General features: G+C 43.6%; 1 protein-coding gene across 2 annotated transcripts in view; it reads left to right on the forward strand.

The window, feature by feature from the left end:
* Window positions 1-14,429, forward strand: part of LOC121270771 (prosaposin) — a 66,578-nt gene extending 52,149 nt beyond the window's left edge. For both annotated transcript variants that reach the window (XM_041176199.1, XM_041176200.1), the window contains 6 exons: window positions 1,772-1,867; window positions 2,286-2,469; window positions 3,362-3,525; window positions 4,015-4,095; window positions 7,753-7,860; window positions 13,778-14,429. In XM_041176199.1, the coding sequence (XP_041032133.1) occupies window positions 1,772-1,867; window positions 2,286-2,469; window positions 3,362-3,525; window positions 4,015-4,095; window positions 7,753-7,860; window positions 13,778-13,813 (669 nt within the window). In that variant the 3' untranslated portion in view covers window positions 13,814-14,429. The remainder of the gene's footprint in view (window positions 1-1,771; window positions 1,868-2,285; window positions 2,470-3,361; window positions 3,526-4,014; window positions 4,096-7,752; window positions 7,861-13,777) is intronic.
* Window positions 14,430-18,771: the final 4,342 nt, after the last annotated feature.

The raw sequence follows: 18,771 nt of genomic DNA on the forward strand, positions 1-18,771 counted from the left end.
CCAGACCTCCCTGTCGCTTGCCATTTCAACACACCACCCTGCTCTCATGCCCACATGCCCATCCTTGGCTTGCTGCATTGTTCCAGTGAAGCTCAACGCGAACTGGAGGAACAGCACCTCATCTTCTGACTAGGCACTTTACAGCCTTCTGGACTGAATATTGAGTTCAACAATTTTAGATCATGAACTCTCTCCTCCATCCCCACCCCCTTTCCGATCCTCCTTTTTCCAATAATTTATAAATTTTTTTTTTTTACAAATATTTTTCTTTTCCCACCTATTTTTAAATTTATTTCTATCTATTGTTTCATCTCTACCTTCTTGCCCATTTCGATCCCTCTCTTTTCCCCCCCCCCCCCCCCCCCCCCCCCCCCGCCCCACTAGGGCCATCTGCCACTAGCTTGTCCTGTTTGCTATCCTTAATGTCCCCATTAGCACAACTTTTAGATAATATCACCACCGTCAACACCCCTTTGTCCTTTTGTCTACGACACCTTTGGCAGTCTCTTCTTGGTCTCCACCTATCACAGGCCCTCTATCGAGCTCTACCTGCCCCTCCCACCCCCCTCTACCAGCTTATATTTCATCTCATTTCTATATTTTTAAGTTCTGATGAAGAGTCATACAGACTCAAAACATCAACTATATCCCTCTCCGCAGATGCTGTCAGACCTGCTGAGTTTTTTTCAGGTATTTGTTTTTGTTCTAGATTTCCAGCATCTGCAGTATTTTGCTTGTATCTAAAATAACCTGGTAATTGAAGACAGTTACTTTGATTTGAGGTTCAGGTTGCTTTTATGAACCAAGTCACACGAGATTAGCTTTGGATAAAAGTTCAGAGTAGTATTTATAAAGACATTAGTAATAATCAAATATATCCCCTCAAAAACAGAATCTAAAGTATCCCCATTAATGTTAACTCACGAGGATAGTTGTCATGAACTGGCCTTTTCGGAGATAAAGATAAACGTTCCGCAGTCCTTCACTTCATGAAGTGGTAACCAGAAGCTTCATTGCTAGAATTCTCAATTATCTTGCTTCATAATTTAATCCAATAAATGTAAAAACTAAGTAAGTTTACTCAATTTACCAGCTTTAACATTTGGATGAAATAAATGTTGCAAATATATTTTGTTGGGATATGATAGCGTGAAACAAATATCATTCATTTGGTGCTGATTGTTTTGAGGATATTTTTTCCATTTATCACTGCAGAGTAAGACCTATATTTGACAGTTTGTTTCTCTTAACAACTAAATCATTTTTGCCAGGTCATGTTTAATTGACATTTTGAGACAGTGAATCCAATTTGTGAATAATTAGGTAGAAAAGGGTTCAGTTTTTGGTTAATACAAACAGGAAATACTGGAAAACCTCAGCCAATCTGGCAGCGTCTGTGGAGAGAGAAACAGAGCTAACGTGTTGAGTCCGTATGACTCTTCTTCAGAGCTTCAGTTTTTGGTTCCTGGCTATTTAAAGCCCTAACAGGAATTGTTTTCTTTTCTAAAGAGCTCCCTGGTTGATTTCTTGTTTTTCTGATAGAATTGTTCAAGTTGGCCAGGAGCTGGGAGCTCTGTATATACAGCCGTGGTTCTTAAATGAGAGCTGGGAGCTGTGTTAAACTAGCCATGATTCTTACAGGAGTTGGGAACAAGCCATGGCCTAGTTTACTATAATGGGGAAGGAAGTCTTTAATGCAGGCATTGCTGCACTTTTCCCACACAATGACTTTGGTTACCTTGATCTCATGTTAAATCTTTTCTGTCTTCAGAAAAGCCCGATGCCTATGGTAACATCGCAGGGATGTGTAATGTGTGAGTTTGCCTTGCAACAGATTGAGAAACTTCTGCAGCAGAACAGAACTGAGGTGAGCACTTGAACCTTCAGCGCAAGGGTCCAAAAACTAACCTAAAAAACCAGAGATGTGTCGTTGTTTCCAACTTGGGGGCAGTGGTGATCAAAACACTTTCATTTATATACCTCCTTTCACAACTACCAGACATCAAGCGCTTTGCAGCCAGTTAAGTACTTTGGAAGTGTAGTCACTGACGTAAGAAACACAACAGCCAATTTATGCACGTAAGCTCCCACAAGCAACAATGTGATAATGGTCAGATAACTTGTTTCTGTGGTGATGCCTTAGGGATGAATATTGGCCAGGCCACTGGTGGCAGACATATGGTGAATGATGTACAGGGAAATACCTCATGGTAGGCTGGTACGGTTATATGGCTGCAAGCAATTCTGCTTGATTGAACAATTATTGATATGTTTCTCACCTACAGGAGATGATCACTAATGCCGTGGCAAAAGTGTGCTCCATTCTGCCAGCTACTATTGAAAGTGAATGCGAAGACTTTGTCAAACAATATGGAAAGGCAGTGGTGGAGCTTCTTGCACAGGAATTGGACCCTGCCTTTGTGTGTACCGCCATTGGCCTCTGCAAGAACACAGAACGTGTGGTTGTTGGTGCGTGGAATTTGCTTTTTTCTATTGTAGTTAATGTACAGATAAATTACGATGCTCTAAGTCTCCCAGCTCATCCTGCTAGTTCTGCAACAGAACCTTGATTGACAGTGTCGTGTTCTGTTACACCCCACCTCACCCTCAAGCCTGGCAGCATCAAATGTACAGGGTACAGGCAGATCGCCAGACGAGGAGGAAAGATTAACCTGTTTACCAATCTCTGGTGATGAATTTGGCCCACTTGATAGAGTGCAACCTTCAGATGTTAATGACATGAGGGCATGAAATATTGTTATGGTCAGAGGGCATCTCAGACAGGGAGAATCGCCATCCATTGGAGACCTGTCACCATTCAGGGGGTAGAAAGCCTATGCGGGTTTGTGCAAAGCCAGCCCCCTTGTGGTCTTGCACAATGTATCTGAGCTTTTGTTGTCAGTATCTGAACTACTGAGCAACAAATGTGAAGCCTTGAAACATTCAGGTGGTCAAAGTACAGGCCTTGTCTAACTCTTGCGTCAAACAGTTCAGAATTGTTGGGTAATGTGTGTTTAAGTCATGTTGTGCTGAACAATGTATCTCCTAGTGAACTGGAATTGAAAGAGAGTATGAAACAATGAAGCCTGAAGCTGGAAGATTGGCTAGTGACTCTCAGTTACCACATTTATCATTTCATTATTCTCTTTCCTGGAGCCCATATTGTTCGATTGGGCAATTTGCCCAGGTGGTTGTGATTAGGGAGTATCCCATTGGTTTTGGTTACTCTGAGACGGCAGTGTTGTTCCTGTAACGTTCCGCTTTGTAAGCTTTTTATGCCGGAGGTACATTTTTAATGGATGCTATCCCCAGTAAGTGTGAATTTGGTTTGTATTCTGATGCATATCTTTTCTAACCTCAGAGAAAATTAAACCAAAGCAGCTGAAAGCGGGTCCTCTGTGTGAAATCTGTAAGACAGTGGTAGAATATCTGGATGGTTTCCTGGAAAGTAACGCTACTGAGAAGGAAATTGAGGCTGCCCTAGACAAAGTCTGTGACTTGCTGCCAGCCTCAGTGCGCGATGAGGTAAGAGACCACCAGGGTTCCCAGCTTTACAATCTGAGAACTAGTAGTATAACTGCAGCTTCTAGCTTGGCCAACGCAGGCCGGGTGGACTGAATGGCAGCCTATTACACTCTGCGTTCTGCAACTGGAAAGTGGGACTGTTCAGGAGTTTCCTTTGTGAATGAGCAACATTGTATGCTCAGTGCCTGGCTTGCAGAGTGTGTGGGACCACAATCTGCAGTGGCAGCAGCTAGTAAAGGGCTGCCTGTTTCAAGACTGCCTTGTTTTTCTGTGGAGAATTGGAGGACCAAGAAGCAGACAATTATCACTCATTGTTTGCCCCTCCCCTTCAGTATATGTGCTGGTTGGAACAGGGGTGGCGTTTGCAGTGTGAAGAAAGTGCTACTGAGGCTCACCATCATGTCGCTGAATGCATTTGGAGCTATAACTGTATGAGAGTTCCTGCAGGTCTTAATGACCACCCACTGAAACAATGGCTTTGTGTTTTAGTGCAATCAGCTGGTAGAACAGTACGGACCCACTCTGCTGAAAATTCTGTTGGAAACCATGGACCCAGACTTTGTTTGCACGGTGAGTATGATTTATGACTACTTGCAAATGCAGCTCTGCCATTTCTCTGCACTGATGTGTGTAAACTTTAGCTTTTAGTGTTTGGACCTGTTTCATAGTAGGTTTAGTGGATAGTGTGGGGTTGCCACCAGGTTACCATATATCATTTGAAACTTGCAGGATTGCTCGGAACTTGCCTGCCAATCCTGAGAGCAATTCAGGTCATTGCCTTGTCCCTGGGCCTCCTGTCCTTCTGTAACTTTTAAGGTTCGAGAGTCGCAAATTACCCAAAATATGCACTCGAGAATTCATAGGTAACTTTAAGGTCATTTATTAAGAAGCAACAGTTCAAATATGATGCAAAGTTAAATAGACGGGAAAAGCATTTGGGCCATGACAGATGAGAGTGGTTTGTCCTGGAGGACAAACAGACATGTGTTGATCTCTGTAGCTTGTGACAGTAACCTTCTACTCAGTAGCTGAGGTGTTTGGAAGTTCTTTCCTCTGGCCTTTCTCCATTTGAAGATCAGGCAGCTCCCTGAAGAGGACTGCCCCCTTCTTCTGAGCACCCATTAATATACTTTAGGGGCTGGTTGTTTGCGCTATGTCAATCGCTTGTTCAAATAGCCCTTACCAATGACATCAGGACAGGTACCCAAGGTGTCACCTCCCCCTTGGACATCATTTCAGCTTGAGGACATCTTTTAGTTTACCTCATGCTGGGGTGATTTGTCAGCTTTTACTAGACACTTGTATAGATACAAGGCGCTGTCTTATTAACTTAGGAATGTCAACATAGAAGCCTGAACCAGGAGACCTTGAAATTTTAGAGACTATTTGTGTTTTTCCAGAGAGAAGAGAAACATCTTTTCTGTCAGGTGGCCTCGCGCTGTACTCACTAACTCCATACCAATTCCATAATGTTCAGAAAAGTGCCCCTGTTTGAGAACGAAAAATCCTTATTGGTTTCTCCCAACTGATTTCCGTGATTTCTAGCTCTTTCTAAGCTGCAGACGTGTTTCCCTAATGTCTTGATTACATATCATACATAACAGTAAAACCACTAGAATTCTGTGGTTATTATCTACTTGGATTTGCACTCCCCCACCAACAGATCATCTCACTTACTGATATTCCTTAATCTTTTGCAGGACTGCTGTTAATTTCTAGGCTATTAGCATATATGTACATACAATTAACAAAACAATGGAGTTAAAGGATTCTCCAGCACTCCTTTCACCCGTGTCCATTTTGCAGATACTAATTAAGTATTATTTTTCTCCTAGCCTTCAATTGGCCTAACCCAAATCTCTTTTACTTCAGTTTTGCTCCCTCTGGACTACTGCCATCTTGATTGTCTTAGTTTCACCATGGAGTATGTACCGTGCCTTGACCATTTAAAATAGTCTGTCTCATGCCAACCCAATATGGCTGCTGATACCCATCTGCATCAAAATCTAATCATGTCACTGCTAGAGCCTACAGAGTGGCAGAAGCGGGAAGAATGAGGAGAGGCAATATAGTCTTAACACTCTCAGCAATCTACAGTCCACTTACATAACTGGGATATTGAGACTGAGTTTAGAAACACTCATCAACATGACTGCAGTAAAATATCCTACAAGGGAAAGATTTTAGCTTCCTGTCCGTAAATCTATCCCTTTCAGTCCAGGATAGATGTTCTCCTGCTGCCAGGGGTAATGATGACTGTGACAGCCCTGCTGCAAGTTGCCCCCTATAAAAATTGCGGCTCTGCACCCGCACGTTGACACTTATAAAGATGGCAGCTGCGTGCACACCCTGCGTAACATTACCCCCTGTAAAGATGGTGGCTGTGTGCACACCCTGCGTAACATTACCCCCTGTAAAGATGGTGGCTGTGTGCACACCCTGCATAACATTACCCCCTATAAAGATGGTGGCTGTGTGCACACCCTGCATAACATTACCCCCTATAAAGATGGTGGCTGTGTGCACACCCTGCATAACATTACCCGCTATAAAGATGGTGGCTGTGTGCACACCCTGCGTAACATTACCCCCTATAAAGATGGCAGTTGCGCACACATCCTGCTGCACGTTGCTCCCTATAGAGATGGTTACTGCCAACCTGGGTCTACCATTAGCATACAATTGTGCGTGCATGGCATTGGCACAAAGAACATCCCATTTAAAAATGTTTTCTTATTCTGCAGGCTATATTAACCATTACACGTCATGCTGTTTGTCAAGCATGTTGAGCATATCTGGGAGCCATTCTTCAGTGCTGTTCTACCATACCCTTACACATGTTCATTACTCCACACATCATAAATCACATCTGCGCACACACTGGTATCCAAATATCATGGCACTCTTCCTCAAATCTCACCCTTTGCCAGGTATTCATGATACCTTCTGACCTTCCTCTCTCTGACTCTGAACACATTTCTCAGAAAAGGTTTCCATTTCATCCCCTTATGTCCCCACCTCAGTGAATTTTGAGCTCGGCACGATGCTGAGCTCTTCTGTCACTGACAAATGCAAAGTATTTATTTAATTCCTCAGTCAAGCCCCCTGCCTCCAGATGTAAATCCCTTTTTGGTGCCTAATCAGCCCTACTCTTCCTTTGACTATTTATATACCTAGAGAAGATTTTTGGGTTCCCTTTTCTTTTAGCTGCCAGTCTCTTTCTTTGCTCCTTTGTCTTTTATTTGCCTTTTCGTTTCCCCTTTGAACCTTCTACATTCAATCTGGTTCTCGGTTATTTTGTCCACCTGACCTCTGTTATAAACACACTTTTTTTCATCTTAATCCCTGTATCTTTTGTCATCCAGAGAGCTCTTCGTTTGTTTGCCCTTCCTGTCTCCTTCATGTGAATGTACATTGTGTACAAACAAAGTCAGCCCATTGTTCAGTTACAGTTTTGTCTTTAATTCCAATCCGATGCTGTCTACCCACATTTAGATTGGAACCTGCACCTGTTAACTTGTCACCCTAATTACACAAAGGGGTAAGACAGATTTACACCCTCCATTTTTAATTGTGTGGGATGGAAGCAGTCACTCTGAATAGTGATCCCTTTAAACAGCCATGCAGTAACCCGGAAGTTACTGTGCAGAACACACACACACATCAACATCTTTAAGTTACCGTGCGTACCCAGCCATGCAAGAACATTTAAAGGGGCCATGCACCTAAGCACATCACCCACACATTCCAGGATGTCGATTTGTGAATCAATAATAGTACAGATGTTGGAAACCTGAAATAAAGTCGGAAGATGATCAAATTGGTCAACATATTAGACAGTAGAGGTACTGTTTCGAACCAAAAGGTCACAGCCTTGAAATGTTAACTTGTTTCTCTCTCCACTGATGCTCCCTGACACGTGGCATATTTCAAACATGTTTTGTTTTTTTATTGTGACCCAGGAATTTACTGTGAACAGTACCATCGAAAAATCAGGGGGTGGGGTGGGGGGGAAGATTTATCTAATGGGGAAAGAAAATACCATATTTCTCGGTGTTCTATTACGTGTAGGAATTGCAACCAATTTAATGAACAACAGGATTCAGAATAATAAGCAAGACCTTACAAATGGGTAACTGGTCTTTAGTGCAGTGCAACTTTTAGGAGTTCCTTGGATCGTGCAATTCCATTTGTCTGCACCTAATAAATTGACATTTCCATCAACAGAATATTGGAGTTTGCTTAGGTGCAAAAAAGCATCTCGTGGGAGCTGATAAATGTGTTTGGGGTCCATCATACTGGTGTACAAACATGGAGACTGCGAACCAATGCAACGTAAGTAACTGCACTGTACCAGCATTGCAAAAATCGCTGCACTGTTAGATGTGCTTTTGAAATATTTGTATGGAATGTGCTGAGTGAGAGGTTGGATAGAGTTGGAGAAGCTTCACATTCTAACCCTGGCTGTGTATTGAGTTGAGCTAAGTGATGTAGCAGACTTTTTGTTGTCCCCCAATCATTACGGCCCCTCAATTCGAGGATGATGTCTGCTCTGGTCGCGAGTTTCTGATCAAGCCGATTTCTCGACCTGAGGATCTTGGGTGTGTGGGACAGGATGCCCCTCGAGGTAGGGGATCCGGAGTGCAGGATTTGCTTCCTTTTCTTTCCTTCTGTGTCACTGTGTCATCATTAAGGCGTTGGGATTCAAAGCGTGATGAAGCTCAATGGACAAGTTGTCACTATTCTGAATGATTGGCAGCAAACCTGCTCCCAGTCATTAAGGTCAATGCCACTGTGCTTCAGTGTGTCCCCCAACACTCCCTTGCTGAAATGTATGGGCTTGGATGTGATTGATTCTGTATTGATATCCTCCATTGTGCTGATGAAACCACAGGTCACAGCCTCCAGTAAAGGTAATTCAAGATAGTTTCTTAGAGCAGCATGTTCTGCCACCAACCAGTGAGTAACTCTTTCGAGTACAAACCTGTTTCCATCTGTTTCAGATGAAGTTACATTGTTTCATAGTTTGCCATTGTGAGATTTGAACTCTTGATCTTGGGGTTACAAACCCAGTACCATAACCACTTGGTGATGTGACAGGATTAATTAATGACCTCAGAGTAAAGGCACCCCTAGGTAGCAGTGACCACATTATGACTGAATTTTATATCCGGTTTGAAAGCGAGAAGAGTGTGTTTAAGACTAGTATTGTAAACTTTAAGGCAACTATGTGGGCATGAAAGCTGAGCTAGCTGAAGTGAATTGGGATATCAGGCTAGGGGATAGGTCAATAGAGAAACAGTAGCAGACATTTAAGTGAATATTTCAGAATAACAATATTCCTACTATAAAGAAAAATTTTAAAGGGATGACCCATCATCCGTGGTTAACTTAAGAAGCTGGGGAAAGCATCAAACTTAAGGGAAAAGCATATAACTGCACAAAGATGAGTGCGGTTCAGAGGAGATCCACTAGATTGATAACTGGAATGAGGGAGTTGTCTGATGAATAGATTGGATAGACTGGGCTTGTTTCCACTAGAGTTTAGAAGAGTGAGGGGTGACTTGACTGAAGTTTATAAGATCCTGAATGGTCTTGATAAGGTGAATGTGGAAAGGATGTTTCCTCTTGTGGACAAGCCCAGAACTGTTTTAAAGTTTGGGGTCCCCCTTTTAGGTCAGAGATGAGGAGAAAAGTTTTGAAGGTTATGCGACTTTGGAACTCTGCCTCAAAAGGCGGGGCCACTGAATATTTTTAAGGCAGAGGTAGATAGATTCTTGTTAGGCAAGGGAATCAGAAGTTATTGGGGGTAGATGGGAATGTGGAATTCGAAACACTAACAGATCAGCCATGATCGTATTGAATGTTGGAGCAGGTTCAGAGTCAAATGGCCCACTTCTCCTATTTCGTATGTTCGTATGAAACTCTGTATTAGACATCCAAAACTCTGCTGCTGTGTCTTGTCTTGTCTTGCACCAAGTCCTGTTTCCCTATCGTTTCTGTGGTCCCTGATTTGAATTGACTCCTGATGAAACAACGTATTGATTTTAAAATTCTCATCCTTGTTTCAAATTCCTCCATGGAATACCCTACCCATCTCTGTAGTGTCTCCCAGCCCCACAACCCTCTGAGATATCGACGCTCTTCATAGTCTGACATCTTGACCACTTGGTGGAGAGCATTCAGCTGCCTAGGTCCTAAGCTCTGGAATACCCTCCCTACACCTCTCCATCTCTCTACCTCACTTCCCTTCTTTAAGACACTCCTCCAAACCTGCCTCTGACTAAGCTTTTGTTCATCCGACCTAATATCTCCTTCTGTTGCTCAGTATCAGAGGTTGTTTTATAATGCTCCTGTGAAGCACCTTCGGATGATTCCTAATGTTAAAGGTGCTTTATAAATATCACTTGTTGTAAAGTACCCTTGGCCATTCAGGCCCCAGCTGTGGTCATTTTGAAACTGTGTCTCTCTAATGGCTATCATACCATACTCATTTCGATTTGCACTATCAGTTCATCCATCTGTGTGCATTCAGACAAAGAGCCTTTAATTCTGACTATTTACCGTTTTTTTTCCTACTCTGACCTTATTTGCTGGTGCACCCTTCCTGCCACATTCTGATTATTATTACCCACACCCCACTACCCTGTGTTATTGCGTTACCCTTTCTCTTTAACTTTACAAATCTTCCCTCAAAAGAATCCTTCCCACCACGATTTAGTTTAAAACCTTCTCTACAACCCTAGTTAGATGATTTGCCATGTCCCAGCTTGGTTTGGGTGAACGCTGTCCCAAAGGTCCAGCCCTGTCGCTTGCAGTCATTACTTTGGTTTGTAAAATGCCCGAAGGCACTTTGAAGGAGTGTTATCAGACAGGTTTCCACATAAGGAGATTCTAGGGCAGATGGCCAAAAGTTTAGTCGACCTAGGTCTTAAGGGAGAGAGGCAAAGGGGTTTTATGGAGGAAATTGCAAAGCTTAGGGGCCTTGGCAACTGAAGGCTCTGTCACCAATGGTCTCTGGATACAGAAGAGGCTTTCACAGCTTCCTGGCCAAAGTGCTGAAGACTTGTGATCCAGGACTAGCTGTGTCCTTAGCCAAACTCTTCTAACAAAGCTACAATATTGGCATCTACCCAACAATTCGAAACGTTGTCTCTGTCTCTGTCTCTCTCTCTCTCTCTCTCTCTCTCTCTCCACAGATGCTGACAGACCTGCTGAGTTTTTCCACCATTTTTTGTTTTTGCTTCAGATTAGTAGCATCTGCAATATTTTGCCTTTTATTTTATTAATCTGGAAAATTAATCTGCCTCGGGTATATCTGGTCCACAGAAAAACAAGACAAATCGAATCGATCCGATCCTTTAGCGCTCCTGTCTACCCTCGGTCATCAGCAAAGTGACAGTGCTATCTAGCTGCACTTACTTGACCTGTTTGGTGGTCAAGCTGTTAAAGTTAGGGATGTGCAGGAAGCAAGAATTGGCAGAGTGCTGGGATTGCAGAGAGCTGTTAGGCTGGAGGAGATTACACAGTTAGGAAAAGATGAGGCCATGGAAAGATTTGAATACAAGGATGAGAATTTTAAAATGGAGATGTTACCAGACTACGAGGTAATGTAGGTCAGCAAACATGGGTGGTGGGTGACAGGACTTGGTATGAATTAGGATACAGGCAATGGATTTTTGAATGAGCTCATGGTTATGCAGGATGGAAGATGGGAGAATGGTCATGAGAGATTGGAGTAGTTGTGTTTAGTAGTAGTGAAGATATGGATGAGTGTTTCAGTAACAAATGAGCTGAGGAGGTGTTGGAATGGATATGGGATCGGAAGGTCATCTCTGTCAGAGGATGCAAGGTTGTGAATGGCCGTGTTCAACCTCAGGCAGTTGACTGGGAGAGGGATGAGGGAACTGAGCTTGTGGCCGAGATTAAAGACAATGGCTTCAGGGTTCTCATTATATGGTTAGAAGAAATTTCAGTTCACCCATAATTGAATGTCAGGCAAACAACATGACAAATCAGCTGGTAGCAAGGTCCAGCTGGGTAACACCAATGAACATGTTGGAACTGTGTTTTGGCATCATATTGCCAAAGGGGCAGCACATAGGTAAGAAACAGGAGGAGCCAAAGATGCATCCCTGGGAAGAGGTACCAGTATGGTAATGGGAAGATTGCCTGGCTGCACCTGAACAGATGGAACCTGGTGAGTGCAGTCCTACCCATGTGGATAATGGAGAAGAGAGACTTTGGAGAAGGCTAGTGTGGGCAGGGTGAAGGGTGAGGAGGGATGGTATATCACAGCCACATATCACATCATTCCTGAATTTGATCAGAGCAGCTTCATTGCTGTAGCAGAGGCAAAAACCTGATTGACCAGATTCAGATATTTGGGAGGTGACAACACATGGAAGGACATTGGTGAGGAAATGGAGGTTGAAGAATTGACCAGTTTGCAAACACAGAGGGAGGTATCTTGAGGGGGTGATGGGGTGAAAAAGGGGACCATCAACAATATCAGGATAGGTGTACTTTTGTTACAGATGGTCATTACCTGATATGTGGCACGTTATTTGCCACTTATCAGCCCAAGTCTGGATGTTGTCAAGACATTTGGACACTCATTGGTTCAGTATCTGAGGGGTTGAAAATGGTTCTGAACATTGTGCAAGTATCAGCGAACATCCCCACTTAGGGTGTGTCATTAATGAAGCAGCTGAAGATGGTTGGGCCTAGGACTACCCTGAGGAACTCCTGCCTGGGGCTAAGATGATTGGCCCCCAACCACCATGACCAATTTGTTTTGTGCTAGGTACAGCTAGGTTTCTCTCGGATTCCCGTTGCCTTCTGTTTTTCTCAGGCTGCTTGATGCCACGCTCTGTCAAATGCTCCTTGATGTCAAGGGCAGTTGCTCTCACCTCCCCTCCAGACTTGGCTTTTTTGTCCATGTTTGGTGCGTTGGTGAACAGTTTATTGTTCTGTAAGTGTAACTAGATCAGGCTTGTCCAACCTTTTCATGTGGGGGGGCCACATATTGATTTTTTTCTCACTTAACGGTCCAGTGAGCAAATTTAAGAAAGATCAGGTTTGGCACAACATTAAACTGAATTTCAAAAAAATTGAGGAATGAAGAAAAGCTAAGCAATGTCAAAGCAATAAGTTAAGTTTTAAAAGAAGAGTAATTAATCAAAATGACCATCAGTGTGTGTATCCGGCCCACTGCCAGTCTCAGGACACTCGCTCACACATCCTCACTCTCTCTGAGTGGGTATAAGTATGTGTTGGTGTGTGGGGGTGAGGTTGAGTAAGAAACCTGAGGCTGGGAGTAAGGCAGACACGCACTCTCGCTCTGTACCCCATGCACCCACTCTCTCAATCCCACATACACCCACTCTCTCTCTCACTCACTCCCACAAGCACATTGACTCTCTCACTCCCAAGCATGCACCTGCCTGCACTGTTGCTGGCTCCCGTGTGTGCACCCGCCCTACTCACTCCCTCTCCCAGCCCCCACGAGAGCCTCTTTCTTCCCAGAAAATTCACTGCCTCTCCCACATTGCTGCCGGTAGACTTACTAGCCTCTGATTAGAGGAGCAGCCCCTTGCAGAATCTACAGCTTCACTTACCCATCTTACTAACATTTTGGACAGTTACTCCAGGGGCCACATAGCGAGTCTTCGCTGGCCACAGACAAGCTTGGTAGGCACTGGGGAGAGCAGAGTTGAGTTGAACCTGCCTCTGGTGCTACACATAGTTGAGTAATCTGTTGCTGCCATCTTGGTTGAAACATGGATGCGTGTATGTCTGAACCATTTCTGCCACAGCTTGCCTCCTGTTCATTTCTCAAATTGATTTTCCTGTCATCTATCAGTTGAACTTTTTAAAATATCAGTGATCAGCCCAGCCTGCCTCACTAGGCAATCCATTACAGGCAGTCAGCACCCTCTGCAGCTAAAGTTCCATGAAGCTGTCTATTCTCCTTCTCTCTAGCTAGAAGTTCCATCCCATGTCCTTTGTGTTTCTTCAACACCAGTGTGTTGTTAACCTTAATGACCACCAGCACCTCGATAAAATTCACTCTTGGTGTTCTCATGTCGACAAATTCAGCTGCTGGATAAAGGCCGCTTGGACAGAACACTGTAGCACGCTCGTATCAGCCAGCACTCTGATTTAGTACCTGAAGGAACAGCATTTCAGAGTCAATACTGCCTTTGATCACTGACTGTGTGATTTCTAATAATATCTACTTTTCCAACAGGCAGTTGAACATTGCAAACGTCATATCTGGAACTGATGGGCATCAGCTTCGGGATGAAGAAGATAATAGTTTTAAAATGAGAATCTTTTTTCTTTCATCAAATATGTTTCTGTTTTGTTAGCTTGCAATATATCCTGCTACATTAGGCAGAGAACTGTGTCTATTGCAACAAGCTGTAAAGGTTCCTTATAGTCTTGTATCTGAGACTCACTATTAACAATCTAACTGCCCTCTGGTGATTGAGTAGATCTGTAAATGCTTTTAACTTCAACCCCACTGGTGGTGAGTTGTGGCAGGCTGCTAACTAAGCTGCAAGACAACAGGTTGCGTATCACGGTAAGTCCCTAACATGTACACTGGAAGGAAAATGCAGCAGTGCAATAATTGTTGTGAAAGTGAGAATTAATGTATAATTTTTTCAAGTTTGATTTGAGCAGTTTTACTACTTGAAGACTAACTGAGTTTTGCTTTGCTAACTATGGTCTAAATGGCATGGGCTTGCATGTTCAGAGTTTCTGAAATATTAGTGTTTTTGAATATAAAATGTTTGCTGATCTGTTTGCCAACCATTACCTTGGTTTGTTAAACTTATCTTTTAATCTAGTGGAATGTGTGTAAATTGCTTTGTCAATAAAACCTGCCCTAAATCCGATATTTGTGTTGATCATTTTCTTTGGGCTGTGAGTTGCTGGGAGTTTATTATTTCCAGTTAACACTAAAAGGGAGTTCAGTGAATGCAGGCGTTTCCTGCCAATTCTATATTCCTTATCTTCATGTAACAGTGACTCCCTGCTCTGGGATGCAGATGTTCATTGGAAAGCACATGACTTGTTCAGGCTGGTACACAGATTAAAAATCTCATTGCGAATTCATATCAGCATAAAAAATAACATCACCCTACTCAACCCCAGCCTCAGCTCATCTGCTGAAGCCTTTATCCATGTGGTTGTTAATCTCTAGGCTTGACTATTCTGCTGCAAATTCCTGTCCTGTCTCTCACATTCAACTTTCCGTAAATTTGAGGTCATCTAAAACTCTGCAGCCCATGTCCTAACTTGCATCAATTCCCATTCATTCACTGACCTACATGAGCTCCGGATTAAGCATCTTCTCAAGTTTTAACATTTTCCTCCTTGTTTTTCAAATTGCTCCTTGGCCTTAATCCTGCCCACCTCACCAACCTCCTCCAGCCTCAATCCTGCCCACCTCACCAGCCTCAATCCTGCCCACCTCACCAGCCTCAATCCTGCCCACCTCACCAACCTCCTCCAGCCTCAATCCTGCCCACCTCACCAACCTCCTCCAGCCTCAATCCTGCCCACCTCACCACCCTCCTCCAGCCTCAATCCTGCCCACCTCACCAACCTCCTGCAGCCTCAATCCTGCCCACCTCACCACCCTCCTCCAGCCTCAATCCTGCCCACCTCACCAACCTCCTCCAGCCTCAATCCTGCCCGCCTCACCACCCTCCTCCAGCCTCAATCCTGCCCATCTCACCAACCTCCTCCAGCCTCAATCCTGTCCACCTCACCAACCTCCTCCAGCCTCAATCCTGCCCGCCTCACCACCCTCCTCCAGCCTCAATCCTGCCCATCTCACCAACCTCCTCCAGCCTCAATCCTGCCCATCTCACCAACCTCCTCCAGCCTCAATCCTGCCCACCTCACCAACCTCCTCCAGCCTCAATCCTGCCCACCTCACCACCCTCCTCCAGCCTCAATCCTGCCCACCTCACCACCCTCCTCCAGCCTCAATCCTGCCCACCTCACCACCCTCCTCCAGCCTCACAAGTCCTGAGATTTCTGCACTGCTCCAATTCTGGCCTCTTGAGCATCCCGGATTTTAATCGCTCCACTATTGGTGGCTGTGCCTTCAGCTGTCAAGGCCGAACTGCTAGAATTCCCTTCCTAAAGCTCACTGCTTATCTTTCATTACACTCCTTAAAATTTACTGCTTTGACCAAGCTTTATATGATCTGATCTAATATCACCGGGTATCAAATTCTATTTTGTAACACTGCCGTGAAACACCTTGGGACATGTTACTATCTCAAAGGTACTGTATAAATATGTGTTGGTGAAACTAGACCAAGCCCATATGGCCCATTGAGTCTGCTTTGTCATTCAATGGGATCATAGCCAAACTTTTACGTCAATTTCACTTTCCCATACTATCCCCAGGTTGTTCGAGTCCTTTAGTGCCCACACATTTGACCTCCACCTTAAATATACTCACCAATTAAACAGCCACAGCTCTCTAGGATAGAGAATCCCAAAGATTCCCAACCCACGATGATCGGATTTCTCATCTCAGTCTGAAATAGTGGACTCCTTATCTTGAGACTGTAACCCCAACTTCTGGATCCCCCACCCAAGAGAAAGGCCCACAGCATCTAGCATGTCAAGCCTTCAAAGAGTTTTATACGTTATAATGAAATCACCTTCTATGATTATAGGCCCACTCTTTGTGCACGACATGTGAAATTCCAGAAAACCAAAATGGTTGCCAAGCTTAACTCTTAAGAATATTTGGGGCAGTAGTGCAGTGGGTCAGCTGAGGGGCGCTTTAGAAATCTAAAGAGAAAAGGCAAGGCAACAGTGTAGTGATTTGGGTAAGGTCAAGCAGAATGGGACAGGAATGGACCGAGTTTAACGGTAATAGGCCTGTGCAAAGAAGAATAGTTAAAAAAAAATAAAAGCTCTCTGTACAATGCATTTGCAACAAGATGAACTAGCGGCACAAATAAGAGAGAAATGGGTTTGATATACTCATCATTATAGAGACATGGTTACAGGATAATCAAGGTTGTAAAATAAAGATTCCTGGCTGTGTAATATCCAAAGGCCAGTCAGAATGGAAAAGGGGAATAGCCCTGGCAAGGAATCTTGTCTCTGACGATTAGGAAATGGAGTCAGTACAGAGATTAGATATTCAAACAGATTCAGTGACATGCTGGACTGGAAAGGTTATGGCACTCGAGAGGTTAGCTCTGCTGGATCAGGTGGTTGCTTGTGTATTTAAGTAATGTGACAATTTTTGGCCAGGATGAGAATGGTATTCACTCTGTCATTCTGTCACAATCGAGAGTTGAGAAGCCAGCTTTATACATTGTAATCAATTGCTTTTTCTATCCAATCTGGCGTGTCCCAAGTGTGGGGCCATAAGCTGCTTAAATCAATACAAACATCTTGAATGATTTCCAACTATTTTGAAGTTTTAACAGGCAGATATTCAAATTTCTTGGTCCTGGTAACTTTTGGAATTATTTCTCAAGATGCCTGCTGCAAACTGGAGGACCTGAGTCACCGTGCTCCTGTCACTTTTGTAATGCATCTCATCATTGCTGCTACTCCCATTATCCTTGCTGTTTATTAAATTTGGTAATCCAAGTTTCCGACTTGTGAAAGAGCCTGATGCCTTCAAATGTCAAGGCCGTTATGTGATGATATGTTCAAAGTTAGCAAGCGAGGACCAAGCAGAGGGCTTACCTAGGGCTAGTTACAAACATACCTGAGTGACTGAGCAAGTGAAGTGTGGCTACTGGGATATTCTGCACCCTAAGCAGGCCATTCAACGTAACCATCTGTGCGTATCACATCTTTTCTGATAATGTTCTTGATGCATAGAAGACTGGTTGTCCATTCTGCATCAATGCTGCTGCAAATCCAGATTGAGGGGCAGCACCTTGGAGACTGGTATTTTCCCTGAGATTGTAATAGTGAAAGACTGGCATACTGGTGACTGGTACCTGGAGTCATTGCAATGCTAATACTTGTGACCTTCCCAGGACCACTCTAATCCCTCTGCAGCATATCTCTTTGCGGTTTTGTGATATGGAAGAAACTTGTTCAGATATTGAGCAAGTCGATTCTGGATCCCTGGGTAAATCAATCAGTGTCAATGTTTGAAAATTGCTTCAACTTTGATCAGCAGAAAGTTCTCTTCCTGCAGCAGCGGCTCCTGTAAAAGGTTCTTGCCTATGGCATTTCAAGATTCAAGTTTGTTCATGTTTAACACTACACTTCGTTCATTGCATCGATGAAGAAAAGCTTCAGGTGTGATGGGCTCAAGTTGCTTCTTCGAATGTGTCTCCAAACCCAAATGTTATAAAATCACCTCTAACCCCTCCAGCCCTTCCACCATCTTGTATTGGAAGATTTCTGATTCTGAGCTGATCCTAAATGAAACACATTTCTGGCGATATTGGCCATAAAGTGTGTGGAACGTGTTTAGATATGAGATTGTTCTGAGACTCATGCCCAGACCCGCTGTGGACATTGAGAATTGTGAAAACTTTAGCAGCGAGTAGGCACATAGCTACATCCTCAATATTCAGCAAAGCAGAATGCTGGCACTAGTGGGCTTTTTTTTTTAAGTCTTTAAGATCTCAACAGATACGTAGTCTGCTGTGCTCCTTCGGTACGATCACCTTCAAACTAATCCATAAGGTCAGCATTGTTACAGGAGCAATGATGTCCTCTCTGACCATTCAGGCTTTCATTCACTTATTCCTTAAAGCCACTGGTACACAACGAGGATATGTTGGACTGCATCTATTGTCTTATCAACTTTCCATCATCTCCTCCTACACTATCACTGAATATTTGACAACATTTCAGTATTAAACACTCCTTGCTCAGTGTTTAGTTGTTGAGTGAGTATTACTGCTGCACCAGTAGAGGGTGTTCCAATCATTTCATCATTATCATTTTAGTTAATGATGTCTGTTCCAAGCTGAGCTTTCTCGCCAGCAAAGACTGTGTAGTTGTCTAATCAGTGAGTTACAGATCAGCTAACATTAAACCAGGTAGCACATTGGTAATGTTACTGCATTAGTGGTCCAGACTGATGCTCTAGAGGCAGGAGTTCAAATCAATTTAAATTCAATTATTAATCAATCTGACATAAAAAGCTAGTCTCAGTAATGGGGCTCAGGAAACTACTGGATTATCATAAAAGACCTATTTGATTCATTGATGGCCTTCAGGGAAGGA

The sequence above is a fragment of the Carcharodon carcharias genome, chromosome 28 (genome assembly GCF_017639515.1).
Source record: "Carcharodon carcharias isolate sCarCar2 chromosome 28, sCarCar2.pri, whole genome shotgun sequence".
NCBI classification, from domain to species: domain Eukaryota; kingdom Metazoa; phylum Chordata; class Chondrichthyes; order Lamniformes; family Lamnidae; genus Carcharodon; species Carcharodon carcharias.